At 39.8% G+C, this 14,113-nt stretch overlaps 1 protein-coding gene across 3 annotated transcripts in view; it reads right to left on the bottom strand.

Annotated features, from left to right (window-relative positions):
- Positions 1 to 14,113, bottom strand: part of CAMKMT (calmodulin-lysine N-methyltransferase) — a 415,835-nt gene that overhangs the window by 43,999 nt on the left and 357,723 nt on the right. For 2 of the 3 annotated variants that reach the window (XM_047851301.1, XM_047851302.1), the window contains exon 7: positions 9,638 to 9,704. The exons of the other annotated variant lie outside the window; for it this stretch is intronic. In XM_047851301.1, coding sequence (XP_047707257.1) covers positions 9,638 to 9,704 — 67 coding nt within the window. The remainder of the gene's footprint in view (positions 1 to 9,637; positions 9,705 to 14,113) is intronic. 3 annotated transcript variants of the gene reach the window in all.

Below are 14,113 nucleotides of genomic sequence, written 5' to 3'. Positions count from 1 at the left end.
GAAAGAAACTGGGCCACTTTCTTATATCATACATAAAAGTAAACTCAAAATGGATTAAAGACCTAAATGTGAGATCTGAAACCATAAAAATCCTGGAAGAGAGCACAGGCAGTAACTTCTCTGACATTGAGAAACAACCCACAAAACTAAAAGATAACCTACTGAATGGAAGGAGATAATTGCAAATGACATATCCGATAAAGGGTCAGTATCCAATATGTATAACGAATTTATACAACTCAACACCAAAAAACCCCAAATAATCCAATTAAAAAATGGGCAGACGACATGAATAGACATGTCTCCAAAAAGGACCTACAAATGGACAACAGACACATGAAAAGATGCTCAACATCACTCATCATCAGGAAAATGCAAATTGAAACCACAATGATATATCACCTCTCACCTGTCAGAATGGCTCAAATCAAAACCAAGAAACAACAAGTGTGAGCAAGGAAGTGAAGCAAAGGAACCCTCATGCACTATTGGCGGGAATGCAAACTGGTGCAGCCACTGTGGAAGACGGTATGGAGGTTCCTCAAAAATTTCAAACAGAACTACCTATGATCCAGTAATTGCACTCCTGGGTATTTGTCCAAAGAATATGAAAACACTGGGGTGCCTGGGTGGCTCAGTCAGTTAGGCATCGGACTTTGGGTCAGGTCATGATCTCACGGTTCGTGGGTTTGAACCCCGCTCGGGCTCTGTGCTGACAGCTCAGAGCCTGGAGCCTGTTTCAGATTCTGTGTCTCCCTCTCTCTCTGCCCATCCCCTGTTCACGCTCTGTCTCTGTCTCAAAAATGAGTAAACATTTAAAAAATCATTAAAAAAATATGAAAACACTAATTTAAGGGATATATGCACCCCTATATTTACTGCAGCATTATTCATAATAGTCAAATTATGGAAGCAGCCTAAGTGTCCATCAGTAGATGAATGAATAAGGAAAATGTAGTATATATATACGATTGAATATTATTCAGCTACGAACAGAATGAAATCTTGCCATTTGCAACAACGTGGATGGATATAGAGAGTATAATGCTAAGCGCAATAAGCCAGACAGAGAAAGATAGATGCTATATGATTTCATTCACATGTGGAATTTGAGAAACAAAACAGAGGAAAAAAGTGAGACAAACCAAAAAACAGACTCTTAACTACAGAGAACAAACTGATGGTTACCAGGGGGTAGATGGATTGGGGGACGGGTAGAATAGATGAAGGGGATTAAGACTACACTTATCTTTATGAGCACTGAGTAACGTATGGAATTGTTGAATCGATACACCTGAAACTAATACAATATTGTATGTTATCCATGTGGGAATTAAAATAAAATAAAGTAAATGTGGTCTATCCATAGAGTGGAGTATTATTCAGCCATAAAAATGAATGACATCCTGGTATGTGCTAAAACATGGATGAACGCCAAAACATTATGTTAGGTTAAAGAAACCAGACATGAAGGACCACACGTTGTATGATTCCATTTATGTGAAATGTCTAGAATAAGCAAATCCATAGAGACAGAAAGTAGATTAGTGGTCCCTTAGTGCTAGGACGGAGAAAGTGGGGGGGGGGGGGCAATGGGCAGTGACTGCTAATGGGTCACTTTATTATTTAGAATTTAAAACATTTGTATCACTTTTTATATTTTAGAACATAAAAATGTCCTCAAATTGATCATGATGGTTGCACAACTCTGTGAATATACTAAAAACCATTGAGTTGTACACTTTAAGTGGCTGAATTGTATGGCATGTGAATTGTATCTCAACAAACTTGTTATAAAAATAATTCCAGATATCACGTTAGAATACAGCAGCATGTTAAAGGACAAATTAAGACTCCATGACCAAGTGACTAGAAATGCAGAGATGCTTTAATATTAGGAAACTGGTTAATAGGACTTGTCATAATTACAGGTGAAATTAAAAAAAACAATTTACTCAGCTCCGTTCATGCAAAAAAGGCACCTGCTGAAGTTCCAAATTTATTTATAATAAAATCTCTTGAAAACTAGGAACCAATAACAATTTCCTTAACAAGATAAAAAATATCATATATATTTCCACTCAAAAGCTAATGCATAGCTAATGGTGAAATATTAGAGGAGTCCCAACAAAGTCATATTCAAAAATGCCTATCATTTAATATCATCCTGGAAATTTTTATCCAATAAAAGTAGACAAGGGATACAAAAGAAGAGGTATAAGAATTGGAAAGAAGTCAAAATCGTCATCGTTTGCAGATGATGTGATTGTTTATTTGGAAAATTCAAGAAAATAAACTGACAAACTTCAGAAACAATAACTCATAGAGATGACTAAACATTTACTATACAAAACCCTGTAGCTTCCTTTATAAACATACATATAACAACCAGTTAGAAAATATATGAAAGAAAAGAGCTCATTTACAAGAGAAACAAAACTAATTTCCAAAAATAAACTTAACAAGAGACATGAAGAAAGATTTTTTTTTTTTTTAATTTATTTTTGGGACAGAGAGAGACAGAGCATGAACGGGGGAGGGGCAGAGAGAGAGGGAGACACAGAATCGGAAACAGGCTCCAGGCTCTGAGCCATCAGCCCAGAGCCCGACGCGGGGCTCGAACTCACGGACCGCGAGATCGTGACCCGGCTGAAGTCGGACGCTTAACCGACTGTGCCACCCAGGCGCCCCATGAAGAAAGATTTTAAGTGCCAGTGAAACATCTGGAAAAACTTGAATAAAAAGAAAACGTCCTGTTCTTGAATAGGAAGACTCAGTCATAAAGACGTCAAGGCTTAGTAAATTATATTTCTTTCAATCACAATGAAAATGCCAGTGTAATAAAAATACCAACATAATTTTAGAAAATTCTAAAAAGAAAGCATAATGACAAGGGACTAGTCTTAACAGATAGGAAAATATATTACTAAGAGGTAGTAATTTACCCTTTGGTAGAGCCATATGAATAGACAAAGTTCACTTCTGAAAGTCTGTTGTGTAGATATACTTGCAAATATACAGTGTACGTACAGATGTGTTCACTGCAGCACTGTTTGTAATGGCAAAATACTGAAAACAGACTATTATTAAAGTTAAAAAACAATTAGTTTTTAGCAATGGATTATGATGTGGCCATTCTCTAAAAAAATATTTTAAGATTGCCCCTTGTCCATTTTAAAGTGAAGAAATCCTTTGAAAATGAAGACGTTTCGGGCACCTGGGTGGCTCAGTCGGTTGAGCTTCTGACTCCTGATTTTGGCTCAGGTCATGATCTCAGGGTTGTGGGATTGAGCCCCGGGTGGGGCTCCGTGCTGAGCACGGAGCCTGCTTAAGATTCTTTCTCTCTCCCTCTGCCCACTCCCCCACTTACACATGCTCTCTCCCTCTCTCTAAAAAAAAAAAAAAAAAAGAGAGAGAGAGAGAGAGAGAGGCGCCTGGGTGGCTCAGTCAGTTAAGCATCTGACTTTGGCTCAGGTCATGATCTCACAGCTGGTGGGTTCCAGCCCCGCATCAGGCTCTGTGTTGACAGTTCAGAGCCTGGAACCTGCTTCCGATTCTGTGTCTCCCTCTTTCTCTCTCTCCTCCTCCCCCACTCGCGCTCTGACTCTCAAAAATAAATAAAAATGTTAAAAAAATTTTTTTTCTAAAAAATAAAGAAAATGAAGATGTTTTTATTTGATATGTAACTTCAGTGATACACATTTCCATAAAGGAGTGATTTTTCTCTTAAAACTAGAAGGCATTTTTGCAGAGGATGCAGTAGTCTGACATGCACACCTGGCTATCAATATTGAACTTGGCCAAATTTGGATAGTGAGATTTTGATCTTGGTGAGGAGTAGGAAACCGCATGTCCAAAGAGTTAATATAATGTTTTTTTTTTTTTTAGAATAAGAGGCCTTAATTTTTAATTTACTGCAGTTTAAGAGGATGCCTTAAAAAATACAATGTCCCCAACTGTTAAAATCTGGCTCATTTTAATACAAAAAGGAGAACTCTATCAAAATAATCAAAAACTGGATAATATGCCTGTGGGAGCTGGTTTCTTCAGGGCAAAACACTGAAGAGTAGGGGACATGGATCCTTCTTTAAATTTATCAGGCAAATAAAAAATGTTCGTAATAGAAAGTACAGGTAGTAATTTCCTTCCCCCACATCCAAGATAGCAATGGAAGGAAACAGGACTGTGGCATCTCTAGAATTGTCAGCAGTTCTCAAGATTCTGTTACATAATTCTAGCAAAACTCACTAACAGCTATAGTTTATCAGAAAATTTCCCAAAGACAGCCTTCAGCCTCCTTATCTCAGTTACCTTCTTCTAACCTTCCTCTTCAACCTGACAAAGGACAGATAAATGCCTACTTACAATGTCAGTTTGTCTATAGACACGGCATAGGCATTCCTGAGAAGAAGCCTATCCTGAAATGAAAGTCAGCTATCTGATGTATAAACTGATGTCTGAGTCTCCAGAGCTTGACTTTCCTCCTACTAAAAATTATTTGGTTCCATAAGCCTTATGGATTCATGTCTTTCAAAATGTGCCCCAACTACAAATCTTAAAAACCTTTTTCTATGGCGGGGATAAAGCGTACTAATTGCTTCAGGGAATATAAAAACATATTAAGCAGAATCTTTGCCTTCAAGAAAATTATCCGTCTCCCCTGCTAGAGTGTGAAGTCCAAGAAGGCATGGGCTTTCTCAGTCTTGTTCATCACTACATCTCTGGCACCTAGAACAGTACTTGGTGTGTAGAAAGTGACAGAAATATTTGTCAAGAAATGAATGAACCTCAGCAAAACTAAAAGGCAACCAAAGGAATGGGAGAAGATATTTGCAAATGACATATCAGATAAAGGGTTAGTATACAAAATCTATAAAGAACTTATCAAACTCAACACCCAAAAAACAAATAATCCAGTGGAGAAATGGGCAAAAGACATGAATAGACACTTCTCCAAAGAAGACATCCAGATGGCCAACCGACACATGGAAAAATGCTCCACATCCCTCATCATCAGGGAAATACAAATCAAAACCACAATGAGATACCACTTCACACCTGTCAGAATGGCTAACACTAACAACTCAGGCAACAACAGATGTTGGCGAGGATGCAGAGACAGAGGATCTCTTTTGCACTGTTGGTGGGAATGCAAACTGGTGCAGCCACTCTGGAAAACAGTATGGAGGTTCCTCAAAAAATTAAAAATAGAACTACCCTATGACCCAGTAATTGCACTACTAGGTATTTATCCGAATGATACAGGTTTGCTGTTTCGAAGGGGCACATGCACCCCAATGTTTATAGCAGCACTATCAACAATAGCCAAAGTATGGAAAGAGCCCAAATGTCCATCGATGGATGAATGGATAAAGAAGATGTGGTATATATATATACAATGGAGTATTACTCAGCAATCAAAAAGAATGAAATCTTGCCATTTGCAACTACATGGATGGAACTAGAGGGTATTATGCTAAGTGAAATTAGTCAGAGAAAGACAAATATCATAGGACTTCACTCATATGAGGACTTCAAGATACAAAACAGATGAACACAAGGGAAGGGAAGCAAAATTAATATAAAAACAGGGAGGGGGACAAAAACATAAAAGATTCTTAAATATGGAGAACAAACAGGGTTACTGGAGGGGTTGTGGGGGGGGGGATGGGGTAAATGGGTAAGGGGCATTAAGGAATCTACTCCTGAAATCATTTTTGCACTATATGCTAACTTAGATGTAAATTAAAAAAATAAATTACATAAATTTTTTAAAAAAGAAATGAATCCAAAGACAAAGTCAACATGCTTTGAGCAATAAGAGAATATGGCACTTTTAACTGTGGGATCAGTCTAAGGCCAATGGAAGTTAAAAGGATGACAAGATTAAGGCAGGATAAATGATAATTAGGCCATCCTACAAGGAAGAATTTAGAAGGACGAGGGGGAAGGGAATAGGACTGGTTACGGCCAGTGATGGGAAAGACCAAATGTGTCCAGAGAGTGCAGAGGCCTGGGTGGCCATGGGAGAAGGCCCCTGGAGAGGGGCAAGGGAGAAGGCGTATGCTGGGGAAGCAGAGGGAGCTAGACTGAATGAGGAGAGTGAAGGAAGTGAGGGCAGGCTGCAGAAGGCCTAGAAAAATCAGCAACTGGATCCCACTTGGTGGACATTTACACTTTTAGAATCATTTTTCACACCCTTGATTTAACCTTTAAAAGGAAATGAGCCTCAGAAAAGACATAAATCTTAAAAAGCAGTAGGGCAATGGGGCCAATAGCCAGTCCTGGGGGCCCACATAAAGGTGAAATTTGGGTTATAAAGAAGTCTTAAATGTTATAATAAGTTCCATAGTTTACTAAAATTAATGGTTTATCAAAGAATAATACAAGTCACAGGCCTAAATTCGCCAGCAATTTTCACACAAAGATAAACTCTTTTCTTCGGTAGAAACTTACTTTTAATATCACAGCAGGGTATATTTAATAGATTTTTAAAAATACTGTAACTGTTAACTAATATTAACCAGAGAATGACGCCATTCACTAATCCTAGAACACCCAGAAATATGTAGACGTCAAAAGCTCCAAATGCTTTTTTATGAGACAGTCAAGGTTTTGAAGACAGCTTCAGATAAACCTAACAATTGAGAAGCCGTAAATATCCTTGCTCTTTCCACCACTCTCCGGCTATATTTAGCAGCACAATTTCCTTTGTTCACAAGTTACTCTCGCTAACTCCATATTTATATTCTCAAAGGCAGAATACCTTGGACCTATCAGTTAAATGAGTGGATGGCTACATGGATGGACAAACACGTGAACCATCAAATGACTGTATTAAGATCTGTGAGATGAAATGGATATAACGCTTCATCAATGGGCACCCTAGATCTTCCTTCACCGGGGCTAAAGCTCCCGGGCCTCCACAGATATGTCTGTCTCACTACGCAACAATTAGACTGGGATTAGAATGGAACAGGGGGAGTGAGAAAGTCTGTTATTAAAGGAAGGGCGTTATTCTAGGCAAGGGTGGTGATGTTTAGGAGAGCAGGGGTGGGTTCGTTGTGAAGCTCCTAGTGGAGCTTAAGTATCTGGGTCCCTTACTTGCACAGGCTCCTTCCAAGCACATGAGGCGCCCCAGTGATGTGTCACTATGGTCAAATGCTTCTGTAAAATTTGCCAAAGATGTCATCAAATTCATTCTCCTGAAGAGAGCCCCCAAAATGTGGGGCCCCACAGGCACCCGCGTCTGTCCTGGCTGAGAGGCAAGAGGAGGCTGATGGTCACTGAGCATGCTGTTGGAGCAGCCGGAAGGGGAGCTTGGGGTGCCGTTGCCATTTCTGGGCAGTTTCCCGCTCCTTTCTAAAAACACACCATTTCCTAGGCCCCGTGTCCTCATACCCTGATACACCTTTCTGCTGTTACATCTCCTTTGCGAATGAAGTCACAGGCAACTCTCGGCTGTTCCAAACTTCATGTCAAGCTTTGAAGTGCTTTTCAATAGCAGAAATAGTGGGCTCACAGGTGGGCTTTGTAGCTATGGTAAATACCTCTTAGTTATCTGTCGCTACTGTTATCCCACACCTCCAATTTGGAGGAGAAATTCTGCATAGGCATTGAGGCAATAAAAAAGAACATTGAACTATATCTTAGCTCTTTTGTGAACAGTTTCCTTTTATTTCTTCTCGCATGGAACTAATGTGCTCATCATATTGTACTGGTTATGGGTGGGAAAGCAGTGGAGAGAAGGGAAATGCTGATTACTACATCACTGGTTGGCAGTTCCCTCTTAGCTTCTGGAAGGTTAAGTGGTCAAGTAGCTTCTTAACATGAGATCAAGGCATTTCAAGGTCTGACTCATCCGCCGGTTATCTGGCAAAGTGTTTTTAGTAGACTTTGGACAAAATGCCTGCAGAGGTCAGAGGAGAAAAAACTGACCACAATGAATAGAAGATAAAGACAAAAAACCCAAATCTCTCACCTTGGGAGGTTCCTATAAGACTATTGCCATGTTATATGTCCAGGTACATATCAGAACAACATATTTAGAGATCGCATTTTTAATAACAGGTAAATAGAAACAAAGGCCATTTTGGATACGTCCTGTGTTGAATAACGACATTTTGCTTCTTTCTGTAACAATTATTTTATGAAAAGATGACAGCAAATTCTGTTGCACTCCCTAAGTTAAACACTTGACATTTTTATTCCTCAAAATGGCACATTTTAGAAATGTAGATATGTTTATTAATTAGTGATTATTAACACCCAGTAAACAACATTATGTCTTGTAAAAACACAATCTCACTTCACAGCATGATGCTGAAATCTATTATTCCCTGATTCCATATGCTGAAATACACTCAAATGGTCACAAATGACCTTAAGCATTAAATAAATGTAAATGAGGACAACATAGAAAATGTGCTTTTGATTGATAACTAAAAGACCAGGTTGCAAATCACGTCCCTAAAGAAGGCCTTCCCAGAAGGGTAGGGCAGTCTACACCGCGGAGTGAAGGCTGTCCTAAGAATGAAGGATACACAGGTAACAGATTGCTCTTTATCCTGACCTGCCTGAGGCTTTCTGGGAAACAGAAAGGGTTTGTTATTTATATGAGGAACACAGAGCACATTGTCCCCTGTGCCACCAGCCCACTCTGACATTCTACTGCGAAATTTCAAAACACATACGTGGACACTCCATTATCTTCACCAGCTGACAGGAGAGAAAAATAATTATTGCTATTCCATGGCCTCGTCCCAATGTGTTGACCACTGTAGGTTTTAAGCGTTGTTGCTGTTCATTCATCTCCCTCCCACACCCCCAAACTGAGCAGTTTGGGTGGGAAAGCATCTTCAACACAGAGAAAACTCAAAATATCAAAGGGTGACAGGTTAAGAGTAATAAATAAATTAAATAGTTAGTTAAAAATCAGACTGTTCTTCTAATGTCTGGGGTTTGACCTATGCCTGAAAAATGCACAAATACAGACATTTCATGGGAAAAGTACTGAACGATGATTACTCACTCTTCTGGTTCCTATCATCAGGGCAAAAGGAAATGTAGCATCACAGAAAGCACTATTGTTTTGGTTGAGGGGAGGCATTTCTCTCAGTTTGAATAGGAATCAACAGAATCTGAAAGGGAAAGGACACCTAGCCCGTTTTACGATCATGAATGGAGCGAGGTTTCTCAAAGGGGCCCGTCTTGTGCATTGCAGGATGTTTAACAGCATCCCTGGCCTCTGTCTACCAGATGTCAGTAGCAATCCTCTCCCCAGGTCAGGACAATGAAAAAGTCCCTGGGAGCAAGACTGCCCCTAGTAACAGAGCCTTCATAAGGAGGTCTCACGAGGGACCTCCCCAGCCTCATCCTGTACACTCTCAACCCTTAAATCATTCCCAACCCAGGGTTCAATACACTTCAGTTTTCCTCATTTATTAATTGAAGACAATGAAAATGTCCGTCTGCCTCATTACAAGTTCTTTTCAACATTAAATGAGATACTTTTAAAGTGCTTAGAACAGGGCCTGACCCACAGTAAATGCTCAGCAAATGTTAGCTATTATTATTTTTAACAATCATCCCTAGTAGTGAGAACACCAGAGTGTTTTAATGCAGAAGGGTATCTTACCCGCTTGATATTTTCCGAGTTTTAAACACACCAGCCTTCTGATTCCTTGTGATGATGTCGCTCACGTCTGAAGGACACAGTTAAGAAAGCTTCTGCAGAGACTGTCAACTGACTCAAGACAAAACAAAACCAAAAGGTCCACAAACGACGATCTTCTTACTGTACATGGAATCAGCACGGTGAAAAGAGAAGAGTTGTAGGAGAAGAAGGGTCTAGCCCTGGCTCTACCACCCATGTTGAACTGCTTGCCACAGGCAAGCTCTCTGGACTTGCTGGGCTGCAGTTTTGTCACCCGTGAAATGGACATTCAGGGAGCATGCTGGCAAGGCCCAGGGCTATGAGTGCTGGTGGGTGTAGATGACTCCTGCGTGGGCACCATGCCCCACTTGCTTAAACGAGCTACAAGCCCCAAGGCAAGCCTCTTTCAGTCAGTGGGGAGGGCAAAGGCAGTTTTCGGAGACTCTCCAGGTTGAAGAATTTCCAATCTCGTAAACGCTAGCAGAGAGTAGGGGGACGAGCAGCAGGGAAGGGCTTGGGAGGAAGTGAGAGGCGAAAGACAGAAAAGCTTGGAGAGCCTCCGAGAGAAAACAAATTACTAAAGAAGAAAGTCAGTCCAGGGAAAGGCCCCTTGAAGAACTGGCTTTACAGACTCATGCTGCGGCCTTTGGCCATCTGCTGGCACATAAGGGCTTGCACGAGAAAAGCCGTATTTCTTGAAGAGATGTTTTGAGGAGCTAGTCCATTACATCACACAGCGCCATCTTGATGAGGGCCCGTGGGAAAACTCATGTCACATTCCAACACCGGGGCAAGGCTAGACTTGAGATCAACCCTTTTTGCTTCAACTTCCAGGCACTATAAATCTTACCACTGTCCTCTTTCTTTTCCTGCTCTGGTCTCTGTGCAATCCAGAGCCAAACGGATGACCAAACTCTATCGACCACAAGAGCTCTTATGGTATGTGTTTTCTGTACTGACCTCTCATCCTGGCTTCATCATATTTTCCTGGCTTTCTGATTTCAATAATCCTCACTTTCTCATTTATTTCATATGGTATATCCTATGCGTCACTGTAAAAAGCCTCCAAGTCCCTCTTTCGGATCAAGGCAGGTTTAAATAAGCAAGAAATAAAATAATTCCACTGAAGGCTGCAAGCTGAACTAAATTGGGCCCATGGGGAGGACACCAAGCAGACAAGCGATGTTCCCCTATTGCTCAGAAAAACAGATTTCTTTTTTTTTTTTTTTTTTATAGAAAAACAGATTTCCTGAATGCTCCAAACAAGCATTGGCCAAGATCTCCCCGTAAGAACGGAGCCACAGGACTTTTTAACCCAAATCTCTGCTTGAAACATCAGGCACACCCATTTCTTCTCTGAGTGAATAAGCAGGTACTGTGATAGCTTTCTCCCCCCCAGGAGTGGGTAGGAAAAATCAATTAGGTCTCCTAATGAAGGGCTTTGTGGAGGTTTACAAAAGTGCATTATATGGAGACTTTTTTTTTTTTTTTCTGGGTGAACTTTCCTGTATGCAAATTAAATACCGTTAAATTACATTCATTAAAAAAATAAAAGAGACTAATTTGCCTACTTGTTTTGATTAACTAAAATGACACATCGGCCTACAGTTCTGTCTATTTCAGGAAGAAAGTATTTCAGGAAAGTCTTCTAAACGAATTGTCTTGTAAGAAAGGACAGCTGACATCTTTATTCTGAGAAGACCAAAATTAGTGAAGAATCAACTGACAACTGTTTTTTGGTTATGCTCCCCCACACGCCGGCCACACCCTTCTCGGTGTTTCCATGACATCCCACCGCATGCAACAATGTGCCTGGTTCACCTGTAGCGTCGTATGAGTACATGACTAATCTATCAAGCCAAACATATTATTTTGTTAGTGGAGGTAATACTTCTTATAAAATAGTCACAGGGAAGTTAAATTACATAAGCCTGAAAACCTATTAATAATTTTTAGTAAACATCTTAACGCTCTATGCTTTTATACAATTTATAAACCCGTGGCACTGGGTGGTCAGGTTGAAGCAAGTGTACGTATTTGTAATTCTGGAGGTGCTTTTTTTTTTTTATATATAATGAAAAAGAATTCACAGCAGTATTTGGGCTGCTTTATTTTTAGAACTGGGAAGGAAATATGTTTTATGGTTTAGGAGGTGTTTTTATTTTTATTAAAAAAAATTTTTTTTTAACGCTTATTTATTTTTGAGACAGAGAGAGATAGAGCATGAACGGGGAAGGGTCAGAGAGAGAGGGAGACAGAATCTGAAACAGGCTCCAGGCTCTGAGCTGTCAGCACAGAGCCCGACGCGGGGCTCGAACCCACGAACTGTGAGATCGTGACCTGAGCTGAAGTCTGACGCTTAGCCGACTGAGCCACCCAGGCGTCCCTAGGAGGTGTTTTTATATTAAAACAAGTCCAAAGAGAAAAACAAATGGCAGTAGTGTATTTAAATATCTTAAGAGATATATTCTGATATTCTGCTCCCCCCAACCTTCACTTTAGGTCAGATTTTGAGGTGGTTCCTCTGGTTGGCATGTATCTAATAATAAATTTTATCATTTTTTAGTGTCACTTCAGAGTAACAAAGGAAATCCAATCCATATATATATATATATATATAGATAGATAGATATATGTATATATAAGAGCCTGCGTGGCTCAGTCGGTTAAGCGTCCAACTCTTGATCTTAGTTCAGGTCCTCGCCTTAGGGTTGTGAGTTCAAGCCACATGTTGGGCCCCACACTGGCTGTAAAGCCTACTTAAAAAAATAACATAAAATAATAAAACAAACATTGTGATTCAGAAAGCATTACTTTCTGAGTTTATGTTACCTTTATTTTCACTGGACCATCCAAGGTGAGGGTCGAAAACCATGAAGTTATAATATAAATCCTGTTCATTTTGATCACTGGTTTTTAAAAATGCTTGATGTGGCAATATTTGCCAGTTTAAAGGCTGCAAAACATTCTTAAATGTGGTTGTTATCAAAGGAATTGAGAGGATGACAGGAGATGCTTTGAACTCTGTTAGCAGTGTCAACTGTTATGTTTTTGGATGAGAGGCCTTTTCTTACTGAGGGTGCTGAGGAAAATGTAAGATGACACTCAGCAAACCATTCTAGGTTTTGGTGAAACAGAATGGTTTAATGGGGGCGGGGGGAGGGAAGCTTTGAAGCCAAATGAACCTGGCTGGCTTCTAAGCTGATGTTGATACTTAACGGCTGTGTGAACTTCGGTAAATTAGCCTCTCTGAGCTCCACCTCAAAAATAGGAATAATGATTCTGCTAATAAATAATAAATTAATTTATTTAATTTTATAGGCTTAACGGAGTACTCCATAGGATGAGCCTGACACATTGCCTAATTCATGCCAACTCATTATCTTTTTCAAGAGTTCAGGCAAAAGCTTTGGAAGGACGACGAGGCTGGTGAGTAACTAAAATGAGGTTTGGCAGTTAGGCTTTATTTTCTCTCCCTGCCACTCAGAACTAATTAGGTTAACGTTTATATTGTAGAATTTATTATTTAAAAAAAATTTTAATGTTGATTATAATTAGCAGGGGGCGCCTGGGTGGCTCAGTTGGTTAAGCGTTCGACTTCGGCCCAGGTCATGATCTTGCGGTTCACGAGTTCAAGCCCCACATTGGGCTCTGTGCTGACAGCTCAGAGCCTGGAGCCTGCTTCGGGTTCTGCGTCTCCCTCTCTCTCTGCCCCTCACTTGCTCATGCTTTGTCTCTCTGTCTCTCAAAAATAAACAAACATTTAAAATTTTTATTTATTTATTTATTTATATTCAATATTTATTTATATTTATTTTCTCATAATATATTATAAATTATAAATATCAATTTATTCACATTTATTTATAAATTATAAATATTAATTATAAATATTAATTTATTTCTACAATTATTGTTTATTTTAGTTTTGTTTATTTAATTTTTGAGAGAGACAGAGACAGAGAGACAGAGCACGAGCTGGGGGGTGGGGCAGGGAGGGAGTGAGACACAGAATCTGACACAGGCTCCAGGCTCTGAGCTGTCAACCCAGAGCCGGACGTGGGGCTTGAACTCGTGAACCGTGAGATCATGACCTAAGCCGAAGTAGGATGCTTTACTGACAGAGCTACCCTGAAGCCCCTATATTGTAGAATTTAAATAACTGGGAGGAATCAAAGAATTTCTGCCCTGCAGATTTTCAATGTCTTTCCTATGTATAAATGTGCTCCAGCCAAGGCACAGTCCGAGTCCCATAAGAACAGGCACTTGGTTCATCTTGTCCACTGCTGTCTTTAGCACCTGAAATGGCGTGCAATTAATAGTGGTTGGGTTAGTTTTAATTAATTACTTAGATTAATTTATTACTTAATTTAAATTGAATTTCCAAAGCCATTTATTGAGCTCCTACCCAGTATGAGGCACATGGAATCCATTAATGACTCAGCCACCAAACAGAAG

This window comes from Prionailurus viverrinus, chromosome A3, assembly GCF_022837055.1.
Source record: "Prionailurus viverrinus isolate Anna chromosome A3, UM_Priviv_1.0, whole genome shotgun sequence".
Classification (NCBI taxonomy): domain Eukaryota; kingdom Metazoa; phylum Chordata; class Mammalia; order Carnivora; family Felidae; genus Prionailurus; species Prionailurus viverrinus.
This window is presented reverse-complemented; position numbering and strand designations above follow the sequence as displayed.